The sequence below is a fragment of the Melopsittacus undulatus genome, chromosome 7 (genome assembly GCF_012275295.1).
Source record: "Melopsittacus undulatus isolate bMelUnd1 chromosome 7, bMelUnd1.mat.Z, whole genome shotgun sequence".
In the NCBI taxonomy this organism is placed as follows: Eukaryota; Metazoa; Chordata; class Aves; order Psittaciformes; family Psittaculidae; genus Melopsittacus; species Melopsittacus undulatus.
This window is the reverse complement of record NC_047533.1, coordinates 59949141-59963512: the sequence shown is the minus strand read 5'-3', so window position 1 is coordinate 59963512 and position 14372 is coordinate 59949141. Positions and strand designations below refer to the sequence as shown.

Here is a 14372-nt window from a genome sequence, read left to right as displayed (position 1 = left end):
CTGTCTAAGCCTGTAACTAAAATTCCCACCAGATGCTCTACGGTTTACAGACTACATTAGACAAACCACATGCATGGTCAGCAAACATCTTTGGCGCAGTCTCTGGTACACAAAGGACCTGAATAATGCACAAATTGTATCACAGTAGTGCACGGGGACATGCAGAAATCATTCTTCCAAGGCACAGTTACACTGACCAACACAAACCCAAATAATGGGAAAAGCCCCAAACGAGAACTGTTAAGGCCACTGCAAAGAGCTCACCTCACACAGCCCCCGAGAAGCAGAGCTACCATGGGGCATGGAACTCTGTGAGATTCCCTGAGGGAATGGGATCTCCCTATCAGTGAATGCTTAGAGCCAGGCTCTGGTGGCTGCCGGCGGCTGACTCCGGCACAGTCTTCCCTGAATCCAGTTCAGGACGATAAGAGCCTGATGCCTTGAATCATGGCACTCCTGCCACTCTGAGCACCTAGATTTGCACACATTCTTGTTCCTAAAGGAAAGGGCAAGGGGTGACAAACAGGGGAGCAATTGAAACGGAGACTTCTTGTACATGAATTCATACTTAAACCTCATTCAGAAGGGAAACACTAAGACCATTCAGAGAGAAAAGGCCAACGGCAACTTCTCTACAAGAAGCATGAAGACGCTTGCAACAACTCCTAACAAACAGGCTACTTCATTTATTATTGAAGAACTTGATCCAGCTGCTTAAGAAGGAGAAGAAGAACCAACTTAACTAACTAACTTGAGCACCAGTTAAACCATTTCCATTTCCAGTCTCAGCCAGTGTAAACCCTGTCTAACATAGTGGACCAGTCTGATCAAGCTGCTGGTCAGTGACAGCTCCCCCGATGCCACGTCAAATTCTCCAAAAACCTCTGGAAATAAAGAGAGAAAACATTTGGTTGGTTTCACACAACATATATCACACATCAACATATAAACAATGATAACGTGGAACACACACATTTCCGTGCAGTGGGATTATCTATTCACCGTGCCAATGGCACACAGCCGCTTCTGCGCTAACAAAATGAGCAAGGAAAGGGTCATGCCCTCTCAGAAAAAGTTACTTGCCTGCCCAGCACCTTGTCACACACTAGTTTACCACTTGCCAAGAATGAGGCAAATCAAAAGCTATCATTTGTAGGCAGGCACAAGAGGTACCTCCTCTCAGAGTGAAACAGTAACTGATTTGTAGAGTAGCGGTTCTAATACAAGAAATGTTGTCATTAGACTTTTGCTTTGCGGTAGGTGGGGTAAGTCCCAGCCATGAGAAGACAGTACAGGGCAAGTCACTGACCCCTCTCCTTCTCTCTTTCCTCCCCAAACAAGTGCTTACTAAAGCAGAAGCCAGGCTGGCTGCAGGGCCAGCCTGGCCTGGTGGCTTTACAAAGTACAGAAGAGGGGTGTAAAAACAAAAACTTTACCTTTCAAACTTGAGTTGAGGTCTCTTTGGCTGGGAGGCACCATTTGGCAAAGAAGGCACTGGGAGAAGTTTTGTGACGTGTCCGGCAGATCCCTGACAAATCACAGAATACGGACAGATCCGGTTAGAGAGATGTCAAAAACGATTCCAAAGCTTGCCTTGCCTAAACTGCAGTAGGAAACACTTTTTTGTCCCAGGCATAGTCTGTCTTCCAGGCTCTACCTGTCTTCTTACCTACTTCCCCAGCACCTCCTCCAATAATGGAAATGGAAACCTGGCTTCTTACCTGACTGCTAGTAAGGCATTCATATCATTAATACTTTGCCCAAGCATGGGGAAATTAAGTAGCAGCTTTCCTTGCACAATGGCTAAGATAGCAGTAAGGCTGCAAGCAGCACATTTTTCACGGTGTTTCAGGAAACCTTTCACTAACCAAGGCAGCAATAGGTAATATCCATTCACACTTATTTCCAGCTTAACCACACAATTGTTCCTTCTCCATTGCCAATTACATCATAAGGAAAAAGCAAGCAGTTAGAAGCCAGCCCATAGAGCGAGCACACTCGGGCATGACTCACACAATATGCTAGAGCACACACACCCAACCGCTAGTAAATACCAAGATAATTGAATTTTACAACCCAAAATGGCAAAGATCCAGCTGCAAGGATCACTAACAATTTCATAAGCAAACTATCAACCAAATTTCAACAGGGGAGATTCAGGTTAGAGAGATGGAAGAATTTCTTTACTGTGAGGATGAAATAGGCTGCCCAAAGAAGTGGTAAATGCTCCATCCCATCCCAAACCAGTCCATGATGCTATGAAAACCTTATACCCGGCTTGTATGTTTCTTATTTTTAAGCAGCCCACTTTTCCCTTTTGTAAACACCCTTCTTTTACACCACTCTTGTACTTGCAGTTGCCTACAGTCAGAAACAGTTACTGCCATCAGCATGATGCCTTTGGTTTTTACATGGGCACCTCTTCTCACTATGCATCACTAAATAAGTTGAAAACAAATGATGGCAAGTCAGCAGAGGAATTACAATGGGGGCTTCTGGGCTAGTGACGTATGGTTACAGATAGCCGTGAAAGGGGCAAAATGCCTCAAAGAGCTTCCGCTGGTGGCTGCTTTATCTTCTTTCTTTTCAATACCCTCAGAGCATGTTTCTAAAGAGAGTCAAGCAGCACCCACAGGTTGAAGGAAACTTCCTGCTACTTATAATTGATACCTACTTTGATAGCCTTTGACAGCTCAGGTTGGCTACTCTCCACTTTGCGGTACTTGTTAATCAAAGGATCCTTGTAGTCCCTCTTGTTATTGATGGTGTAATCAATGGCAGAGAGCTCATCACTCTCGCTTCTGCATCTCTTTTGTGCCACCTTGGTTGACTTTGGTGCAGGTTGTATGGCAGACACTGGTGGCAGTGGTGGAAATAGAAAACCTTTCTTCTGGGATTCAGTTGAAGCCCTGGAGTTTGATGCTCTGGAGATGGGAAGAGAATTCAGCAATTGGGATGAATGAATTGGGGTGCATCAATAACGTAGCGATTTTTTACAAACTTTTTTGCAACATGCACCAGTTACACTTCAGCTTCTCTGGAAGCGAAAATGACATGAAGAATCCAACAAAAGCAAAATGAAAGTCATTGTGCATTAGATACCACATCTTCAGCTGCTAACAACAGGCAGGCAAGTTGCTTTTCAAGTAGAATTAAGCCCCGGGAGTTGTCCTTGGAACGAAAACTTAGAACCAGGATGGCAGGATATTGCAAAAAGGCATCCCTCCAACACAGCCCCTTTCACTTAAAGACAGAGACCGTCAATTCTCTGCGAGAAATCACCCAACAAGGCAAACAAACTGCAGCACTGCCTCTCTTTCCCCATTTACGGTAGAAGGTGTCTTCTACGGTTACAGATACTCACCCTGACACTTGATCCTATACATACTTGGATAGAATTAAACTGAGTTCTTCCTTTAAGACTTGCCTGCTCAACTAGACATCAAGACTGAGAGGGTTCAAGTCAGAGATTTAAAATGTAGCGCTTTTTGAAGGGCAGGGACTATCACATTTAATAATATGGTGGCATATCAGATTTCTGATCATCGGAAGTTAGGAATACAAGGGAACTCTGGCAGCTTTAAGCAACACCAAATAACTCTAAACCTTGTTTCATAACTGCTCATTTCCATCACTTTTCCTCAGCTTCTCAAAGTTTCCACAGAACAGCTGCCACACCCCAGATTGTCTAGAGCAATCACCTGCTGACAGATTGCTTCCACTGAGGTTTGGAGAGGAGGAATGACTCCTGCATCCCAGCAGGTAGGCAGCCTACCACACTGTATGCAACTCGACCAGCAAATCTGTTCTGCACAACTTTGTTTCCTGCATCTGGTCCAAAAGACAGCAGTGCAAATGGTTGCCTACCCCCTTAAAAGGATAAGTAATATGGACGCAACTGGCAATTACATTTCCTGCAGTGTGAACAGATTTCCTGAGCTACGCGTATGGATCAGAGCATGCCGCAATGTAAGCTGCAGGATGGAGAAGCGTTTAAAATCATGTCCATCTCAATGGTTAGAAATCTGACAAATGCCACAACATTCAACACTTGTGCAGCACTGTAAAGCAAGAATGGGAGGATGACCAGCCACTGAAACATCAGCTTATACTTGAATGGTTAGAACCATAATCCTCAGCATTAAGAAGGGATCAGAAACAGGTGACACCCAAGTATCACTTCGCATCTGCAACAATTAAAAAGGTGAACAAATTACATTTGGAATGCCACATGGTCGATTCCAGGAGTTAAAGACAAATGTTCAGCAGATGAAGCTTCAGGAAGCACATTACCTTATAAGCAAATGTATAAGCACAGTTCCTTTTTTAGGACAGACTCGCTTGCCTGCATCTTTCTGCCATTCCACCACTGTATACTCACTTCAATTCCTTGGAGTCTTTCTTAGGTGAAGAGTTCAGGGATTTTTGTTCTTTCTCCAATTTCAATTTCTTCCTATTTGTCTCTTCGTCCACTGCTTTCCTCTAACGGGAAGAAAGAAAACCAAATCACTCAGGGTTTTAAAGTTCATGTAAAGTAGAAACCAGTACAGCCAAGTCTGATCAATTCCTGGTAAAAGTCTTGAAAAGATACTGGGACCAACAAAGGGGAAACCCAGACCACAGCAGATACAGATTTCAGCTTCACTAACCAGTATCCTAAAATAATGTTTTATCTACTTCTGCTTGGATATTTTCTAGTGGCAGAGATGGAACTGCTCAGTCTCTTGCTGCTAATAGTCATGAAAATTAAGGCACATCTGTTGCTCAAAATAAGCTCTGCATCTGTTCTGGAGGGGCTTTTCTTCTTCTACTTGGTAGGAATTATACAGGAGTGAATTCAGATTGCTCCTGATGTAGGCATGAACTGCAAACAATTGTGGGTTTCGATAAGTCTTATCAAAGGCAAGGAAAACACTGCATTCAGATGTGCAGGGCTTTTGGGGTTTATTACCAAAACTATGATACAGATGAAATTTGAAGAGACAGTTAAAATTGCTGCCAGTGTTTTCCAGCAGGAACCATTAAGGTAGAGAGGTAATAAACACTACTTTTCAATTACACTCCATAGGTGGAAAAGTACAAGCGATGAAAAATCATCAGCTGGCCTGACGGAGCTTAGCACGGACAGAAATGATATGTGCTGCTGCTGCTAGCCCATTAGTGGTATGTGCATCTTTGAAGAAATACTAAAAAAAAGAAATTACAAGAGCTGCCAAACACTTCTGTTGAACCAAAAAATGCTTTGTTTGGTAACAAAATGAGATGCTTCAAATACTTCTGACAAGCAGTCACATTTGAAGCCCACGATTACCTAAGTCATTGAAACATCATTTATTCGTCCCCTCTGAAACATCTTATGAGTCTAAAAATACAAAGCTTGCTCAAAAAATAAGAAAGACTAAAGATAACGATGCTACCATATAGCCAACGCCAAAACAATTGCTCAGAAGCAAAATCACTCAAGTAAAATGATGCACTGCAAGTGACAATTCAAAATCCATTGCGGCTTCTAAAGATAATCTCTCCTAAAAGCCCTTACCTATGACAGGAGGACAAAATCAGATGAAAGTACGGGCGAGAGATGGAAAACTCTCTTCTAGTTTATCAAAAGCCTTGGCAGAAAGAGGGTGTTTACCTTTGTTGGGAATGGAAATTTGGAAGGCTCTGCAGTAGGAGGAGAAGGAATGTCTGTCAGAAGAGGTAGCCATGGTTGGGTCATTTCCTGGAGAGCGAATGACAGAAGCGGGTTACAGTATTTTGCTGATACAGGCAGCTGAAGTTTTACCTTTAAGAGATTTACATTCATGTACAAAAAATAAGCTGACCCCATCACAAACCCAAGAGGCAATATCACAGCATGAAGCCCTCTTTCAGCTCAGCAAGCCAGACCATCATGAGGACTTGCTCCTTTTCTCCAAGCACACTTGCATTGCCCAATTAGCAGCAATCTCAGTGAAGCTTGTAGGGAGCTAAATACTTCCCATGTTTGCAGGATTATTTAGCAAAGGGAAAAGTACATAAAACCTGTATATGAGTAGCTCTGGGCTTTTTCAAAGTTCGGGAGCTTCCCATTATGGGATATTCCTCCTCCTCCCCCCCCATTACCTTAATGTGTACAAAATACAAACACGTAGATCTATTCTTTAAGAGCACCTACCTTCAAAATTTCATTAACGGTTTGGGCATCACAGTGCAAGGTTCGCTACAAGGAAATAAAAAGAAGGAAGCAGCATGAGTTTGTTTGTTTACCAACTGACATGAGATAAACAGCTGCACTCATCAAACATTTGCTTACCAACCGTTCTGCAAATGCCATGGGAGTCCATTAATAATAAAAGGCTAAAAAGCCCCATCAGAAGGGCAGTTTATTCTACAAAGCCTGTTCTTTTCAAACCTTTAGTAGAAGATATATTCTAATAAAGATGAGAAAGAATCAAAGTGAAAGAGAGTTCATTAAACAGTGGTGCTTGTTCAGCTGACAGGATTCCCCTTGTTTCATAACTTGTGCTCTCCTGTGCACCCACGTGCACTCAGCAGAATAAGAAGCCAGCATAAATAAGAAGCCAGCATAAAGCCCTAAGCTTGGAGAAGGCAAAGTAAAGGTGGCTGTAAGTGGAAGAATAACCCGCCAGACTCCTAAATGCCAGGTCCTGGACTCAAGGGAACAGCTGCTTCCAATTTACTACTATAATTAAATATATATATTTGGTTATAAATTTATTTTTCCATGCCAACTGCATGGGCCTTTGCCACGTGAATGCAATGGGGATCACAAAACTGCATATGCATGAATGAAGAGTTAGTTTGAAAAGAACAGGCGGGGCAGGATCAGAGCAAAACCTACCATCCTGGCCTCACTTCACCCCTACGATGAGGTCTGACAGCACAGGGAAGGCAATGCAGCCCTAAGTGGCTGCCAGAACAAGTGACTGCACACTCCCTGGCCACAGGCACACCTCTGCCACCGTGCCCTTCCCCTGGCACTGGCCTGAGCCTGCACTCACACAGTCCAGGACTTAACCTGGCAGAAGGGCATTCCTTGGCTCTCAATCCAACTCCTTTGATCACCTGGCCACAGCACCACGAACACCACAAGTGGTGCAGCTGAGGAGGATGGAGACTGCATTCCCACAAAAGCTTAGCACACCTCGAGGGAGCAAAGGTCTTCATTTGACACAGCTTCCCATGGTTGGTCAACCCTTTGGACCCAGAGCCAACCACCTGTGGGCAAAATTGTCTCTGGAAGACACAGTTCACAGCTCAAACCTGCTCCTGCAGTGCTAAAAGTCCCACGAACTGCAGTGGAAAATGTTACAATTCTTTGCCTTTTACAAATCTCAAGTGCCTCTTATATACCTGCATTAACATCATCATTGAAAACATTTCTGAACTGGGGAGCTCAGATTTTCAAAAAGACACAAAGAAAAACATGCAACCAATGTGTGCTTTGCTACCAGCAAATTGTCTTTTCCCTAGAAAGCACTCAAACAGGTAAGATTGTGTCATGATGCTCCATTTTCTCGCATCCATGAACCTAGCCCACGGCACTGGTTTTGCCTCAGTACTCTGAACTATGGAGCAGGGGTTTTTCATTGCTTATAGCTAAACAGACTGGAAACAAAAGAAAGTGGTGACTTGTTTTTGAAGTGCAGGACATGCTCTTGGAACTTATGAACCTCAACAGCTCTCAGGGGCATAAACCCACATTTTCATTTCCAGCCCACAGGTTTTATCAGCACCCACCCCTTCTAACAGAATGCAACTTGCTCAGATCTGGCACCACCAAGCACTTAGGTGAACCTCATAAGGCAGGCGTTCCACTCCCTTCCCAAACACCCAATTTTGACCCCTTACTTCAGCAAAATATTCTTACCTACTGCCCCCTTTAAGCTCCCTCCAGTAAATACCTAATACTGCTTCATGTGAATCTAGAAAGATTCTGTCAGTAACAGGCTGACTCTGTGTCCTCTTATTCCCTTCAGAACATGCACAAGGGGGGTTGCAACATAAGTGTTGAAGGTACGAAAAGCATTTGAGTGAGAGCAGTAAGCCACGATCTCAGGTACCTTCTCCTTTCTAATACCACATTGTCCATTGGATAGATACTTTTCAGAGTGCTTTGAACAGCTGACTCCTTGCCTACTCCAGGAAAAAAAAGCTGCTCACTCTAACTGGTACAGAGAAAGCTGTACCAGTAGCAGAGCTAAAGAAAATTCATGTCACAGGAGATTCTTATTGATCATATCTGTCAGCTGAATACATCAAATAAAACTGCTCTGCTGACATATCAGAATTTACAGATGATTCAAATGATGGGGTACACACTTGTGAGGTTTCAAGTTTCTCAGAAGCTCTAGCTTTACTTCCTAAAGTGATTTAACCATTTGAGGGTTTCTGTGTTGTTGGAGGTCAGCAGGAATCAGCCTATTAAAAGCAAATGTCATTTTGCAACTAAATTCACTTAGATCCAAACTGAGCACAGCTACTGTTTGATTGGGTTTACTGGTGTCTTTTACTTGTTTGGTTTTGAACCTGTGCATGAAGGTACCTGTTAACAATACAAGCGAGTACAAAGGATACACTTTGGTTCTCAAATCACCTGCTTTCACCAAAAAAACCCCTATTACATTGAGGTAGAATGTGCACTGCCAAGCCTCCTTTGAAGCAAATAAAGTCTGCATTAAAGGATTTTCACAACTTCTCATCAATGTCATTTGCCAGTTTCCTCTCATTTCCCACAAGAAACTGCCTACAGCCGACTGCAGCTGATCAACACCCTCTTCCACAAAAGGCAGACTTTCACTTTCCCACGCTCTCCCTTTCTATGACCAAGGCAATATACAATCTGAAAACTATCTCCACCTCTCTCCTTGCTCAGCTGCCGTAGGTCTCAGTCCTTGGCAGAGAAAGCACAAGTGTAGTGACTAGAACGGAGATATGCTCGAGCTTGCTGGCCACGATGCCTTCGACTGACAACAACAAACACAAAAGAGTTCTGCTCCTTTTGCTCATAGCTGCGGGACAAGAAAGAGCCTACAGTCTTGCCCTGAATGCAGAACTTTACAGGGCTTACAGGATCTTGCTTATGATTCAGAATTCTTCTACACTGCACTTCTGCACTAAATTTGCTTCAAGAAATTGCTCAAAAAAGCATCTGATGGAGCAGGAAACAGAATGGTGTCATACTTCCCAAGGGCTAAGTCCATCGGCTAGAAATCTTCAGGACATTTTTGGTTTACATAGATACTTTCCAGAGGGTCTACAGTTACATCTTACAAACTCACTTAGGAGAACCCTGGGGTGTCCACAGACAAATACCCAAAACCCCCAAAACCTTCAACCTACCAGGTGACCACAGAACTCACTGCACAGTCAGCTGTCCCAGTACCCAGCGAAGATACAGGACTTCTACTCACCAGCACTCAGAGTGAGTACTGATGCTCTGCATGCACTGACTGTAGGCACATCACCCCTTGACCTTCTCAGTGTATCATTCCCCCCTTCTTCTGTCAAACAATTTCGACAGGTAAAACAGAAGTCATAGCAACAGAAGCAGTCGCTCTAACCATAAGGCCTGCTGCAGCCTCACTGATAAAAAAGACACAGAATCATGGTGAGTGCTGCATTTTCACCATCCAGGTATCACCCCCTGATGTACTGGCAAAAGGCAATCTCAAAATACACCTTCTAAAAATGATAAGGTGTGCCCAGCCATCAACGCTGCTCGGAGCCTCTGCCCTTTGGTGACCTGTTCTCCCATAGCTGAGCTTACCCTGCCAGCAACAGAGCCCCCCAACAATGGCACTCACCTTTATGGGCCCAGAAGGGATTTCTGATTTGGATCGTTGGGCTCTGGCGTTCACCTTCGAATCTGAGCTCTTTCCAAAGGTATTTTTGTCAAAGGAGTGTGGAACATGAGGTGCTGCATGTGAGGCCGGAAGAAGAACTCTCTGAAGCCCTAGGAAATTCCGCTGTTTTTTGGAGTTGATGAACCCCATGACATCCTCATAATTGCCCAGCACGTTCTGAATTTTGTTTGACAAGTCATCTCTCTTATTAGTCTGCAACAAAAGAGGCAGAGATGGAAAAAGCTTGCACCCTCAACTTCAAGAGATTCAGCTCTGTAAGAGAGATGCTTCAGGATCTTAATTTCATCACCGTGTATCACCACAAGCAAAGTTATGAGAGCTCATCTTGATCCTGCAGTGCACTCCCTCCAAAGCAAGTGGGACTGCTCTACTCAGTATCGGTTCTTCAGATGGGAAGATGCTGCTTCTGTACGTATCATACTCAAGGCTGCTACACCCTATGCAGAAGCCACAGCTCTGCCCTTATGCTCCAACCATCTCTCCTCCTCTCCCTCCACCACACTCCCTCTCCACCATTACCTTATAGGGTGCTGCAAAGAGGGGAGTTGTGTTGTCCCCAATGAGTCTCCCTCTAGCACGCAGCAGGTTTCTGACCTCCTTGTATAAGCTTTAGGAAAGAGAGAAAGAAAGGTTGGTTAACACTTTACACCACTGTTATCAACAAGTACCAGCTCTGCTTTCCAGACAACAGTGTATGTCCGGCATGAAAGTCATTTTGAACAGGATGCTTCGAGTTGACAAATCACTTATGTCATGTTACCCCATGGAAATATAATGCATACAAGGTACAGCAAGCATCCTTCTCAGTGGTTTCTACTCTTGATACCATACACCAAGACAAGTGGGAAGGGAAAAGCTATCCATCCACTGAATTGTGAAACACTGGTTCCAGACCTTCCGGTGGTGCCCAATGACTGGACGAGGACCAATGCCCACAAACTAAAAGTCAAGAAGTTTCACCCCAGTGCGAGGAAGAACTTCCTTACATTAAGGGTGGCAGAGCACTGGAACAAGCTGCCCAGGAGACGAGTGGTGTGTCCCTCTCTGGAGACATTCAGAACCTGCCTGGGCACTTTCCTGTGTAATCTGCTCTAGGTGGCCCTGCCTTGCCAGGGCGGGTGGGCTAGATGATCTCCAGAGGTCCCTTCCAAGCCTCAAGATTCTCCAATTCTGTGTTACTCTTCACCCAAGAGTAAAAAGGAATCTACTGTTTTGATGGTGTTGCCACTTTCAGAGACTGAACATTGCCAGCTTTATAAACAGGCTTGAAAACTTAGTCTTTGCTTTAAATGGGCAGTCTGAAAGCTGCTTACCTGCCAAACCATGCAGCTGCATTTAAAGCAATCACATCAATGTATTGGAAAATTGTAATTGCAATTGAAAAATTGTAATGGAAAAATGATGCAAGAAAACAGGAATGAAAAAACAGAGGAAAAAGACGTTTTCAAGGGAGGAGTTTTTTTAAATATTTGTACTTTTGAGGGTTTCTTTTGCTATAGCTTAAAAAAAAAAAGGGAGACTTTTCCTCCCCTCCCTACTAGCAAAAAGGATTACTGCCAGATCAGAAAGCTACAGCAATAAGTATTCCTAAGGGAGCCGAGTGGAAATGCACTGAATGCAAGATTCTTGACTGAAACCCTGTGCTCCATACATGTGCAGCACAGATACCAAGTTGGTTCTTAGGGTAAGGACTGAAACAACTCTATTTAGCCTCAGAACAAATCAAGGTTCAGTCCAAAGGACAGAATGTCAACTAAAAGCTCATCAGATTTCAAGATTAACCCAGGTCACAACTGGCTTCAGAAACGTTTCAGGATAGGGGTATTTTTGTGTGTGTGCTCATGTGGGGTTTTTTCTTCTTTGTTTTGGGATGTTTTGTTTGTTTAAGAATTACAGAAAGAAGGTTCTGGCTGCGAAAAGCAGGGCTAGACTACATCAGCTCTCTATGCTGGAAGAGAAAGGAACAGCAATAAGCTCCCTGCACATCAATTCAGTCTGTCCCTCCAACCGTATCTGAAAAAGGGATGTGTAAGGAGAGAAACCTATCTACTGTAGGTCAGTTCATCCAGTTTACTTGACTGACTTGGAAAGAAACACACTTCCCAAATAATTAGGAACCAGACTGACTCATATTTCAGTAACGGAAGAAGCAGCCTGAGAGCCAAGTTTTAACGTTATCATTTCCGTGGATCACTTTATCCATCTGCTGTAATCCGCTGCGGTGCTGCTTGTGCAGAGCTGCACTGTCTGTGCACCACAGCGCCACACACAGTGCTGTGCTCAGCTACATGCTAAGGTAGGAAGACAGAATGGTCCTTTCCAATCCTAACCATCCTATGAGTTTATGTTATTAATGGTTCCCCAGTAAGCTACAGAACTGCTCAATACAAACACTGGTAGCTCCTGCTAGGAAAGCCTAGGAAGCAAAGCAATTTCCCCAAATGAAACTTACTGAATGATATGCTAAAAATAAGGGGCTTTTCCATAAGTAACTTATGGGAAAAAAACACACTCTTTCAGCTAGATCGCACATCTTTACAGCATTATTAGTGTCATCCGTGTTCTCTTTCAGCTTTCTTGCTTGACACTTCTTCATTACATTGTGCCATCTAACTTACAAACTCTGGGTTTTCTCAGCTAGGAAGAACTTCTGCCAGCTCCTTCACATGTCACAACATTTTTATCCCAATAGCTTGCCAACAAAAGCCATACAGGCACTGCTTTATCAGCAGGTGCTTTAACAGAAAATGCTGGGAGTACTGGTGCCACTTTTGTTCCAAATAAACAGAGAACTGCAAAGGAAAGCTTTGTGGCACCTAACTGACTAAATGACCAAAAGTCTTTTTTTCAAAGGTGAAACACTGAGTTCCTGATTTCTAACAAGTTAGTCAACTTAGAAGAGGTTTTTTTCTCTATTACCTTTCAGGCCTCAGTGTCCTTTCATTTCTGGCCTCAGTCAACCACTTTCCATGCAGAAGGCAATGAGAAAAATGCCTCCTCAGGAAAATAGCTAAGCAAAGAAAACCTTCTAGTAGTTTGCTAAAGCCAGCCCATGTAACATGGGTAGGCTTTGCAAACAGATAAACATCTTTCATGGGGTTCCAAAACCTCAGCAGAGCCATCACATTCCCTTTAAATATTTAGGGACTCATTCATCTTGCTTCCAGAATTAAAGTTATAGAATACCATGGGTTAAATAAAAAACCTGAAAACAAATCCAAAGCTTTGCATTTAAATGTTTCTGAGACACAGAGCATCTGAAGAGCTGAAACTGATGAGCTTTCAAAAATCAATGTGCATAAACCATACTCACAGGCAAACAAATCTGAAGATCCTCAGCTCGCAACTGCTGCGGCATTCTACTGCCTGACAGCAACTGCATCGGACCCTTCTTTTTCCTACTCTTCTCTACAACCATTTCCCACCTACCCAGCAGACCTGCACACAGACAGACGCAACCTCCCATTTACCAATGGGAGCCAGCTCTCCAACCCAATCCAACATAAACCACTTACCACCTCTTCAAACACCGCTGCGGGCAGTCACGGAAACCTCTTGAGGCTGGGCTGGCTACAGGAGGAAACAACCAAAACAGATACGGACAAGGCCGCGAGGCAGGAGAACATCAGTTTCCAAGTGCTGTTAACTTGGTGGGAAGAGGTCTGACAGCCAGAATTAAGAGGTTGGGTTTCCTGCTAAAAGAAGCTTTATGCTGAGCTGAGGCAGCGGCACTTCAGTGAGCGAAACGCATCAAGGGAATGCAGCCAGGACGCCTCTCCACACACACTGCGCCAACAGCAACCGCTGCCCGGCAAGGAGTGAAGGCATCATTACCACACCAACAGCGACACAAGCTCTTTACCGCTGTACCTCGACTGGGCAGCCGTCGCTTTTAGCGTGTTCAAAAGCAAGTACAGAAAGCACGTGGCTGCGCAGATGCAGGGACTGAAAAGCTGAGGCTGCTGCCAAAGTTGCAAGTGCAAAAGTACTTGAAACTGCAGGGTAAGAAACGTGGGGAAAATGAAAGCTCTCACACCAGTGCTGCTGGGCCCTAGGCCTGGTGGCGGTCTGTAGACTCCCTCGAAAGCAGCAAGGCCTGTCCTTTGCTCTGCGTGTTCCTTGGCACAATGATAAAACCAAACTGCTCCTGTAATTCCTTTCAACCAGTAATTAACCAGACATTTACCCAACATCCCCTCAACTTCTTTCAGCACAGCTGAGATTTAAACCAACACTGAAACAAGGTTACACTCCTCATTTTCTGGTTCAGAGCACAACTTGCACCAAAGCACTGGGCAGAGAACCAGGGAACAGTTTATATCCCATTTAAAGCAAAGAAGAAATTACACTTTTAAAAATCCATTTACATAATGCTTCTACATAAAGCTGCATAAAACAAAATCTTAAGTACATAGTTTAAAATGTAAAAACAATCAGAAAATGTTTGGGTTCTTCCCATTCCACATCTTTGCCCCAGAAGGAAAGATCCCTCAGGGGAGGACT

At 43.9% G+C, this 14372-nt stretch overlaps 1 protein-coding gene across 1 annotated transcript; it reads right to left on the bottom strand.

Annotated features, from left to right (window-relative positions):
* Window positions 1-865: 865 nt before the first annotated feature.
* Window positions 866-13466, bottom strand: LOC115946107 (AF4/FMR2 family member 1). Its single transcript, XM_034064458.1, has 9 exons — window positions 13385-13466; window positions 10389-10476; window positions 9810-10061; window positions 6158-6202; window positions 5636-5722; window positions 4382-4482; window positions 2675-2924; window positions 1437-1528; window positions 866-884 (listed from the first exon to the last, which is right to left on the bottom strand). The coding sequence occupies exons 3-9, from the start codon at window positions 9996-9998 to the stop codon at window positions 866-868; spliced, it is 783 nt and encodes a 260-aa protein (XP_033920349.1). The 5' UTR covers window positions 9999-10061; window positions 10389-10476; window positions 13385-13466.
* Between the last annotated feature and the right edge of the window lie 906 nt (window positions 13467-14372).

Bases quoted from the DNA above. Each gene is read 5' to 3' on its own strand.
- LOC115946107 (XM_034064458.1), bottom strand. From the start codon at position 9,998: ATGGGGTTCATCAACTCCAAAAAACAGCGGAATTTCCTAGGGCTTCAG. The intron at 5,723-6,157 runs GTAGGTGCTCTT...TTCGCTCTCCAG, and splicing joins CCGTTAATGAAATTTTGAAG to GAAATGACCCAACCATGGCT. The intron at 4,483-5,635 runs GTAAACACCCTC...TCTTCCCGTTAG, and splicing joins AATTTCCATTCCCAACAAAG to AGGAAAGCAGTGGACGAAGA.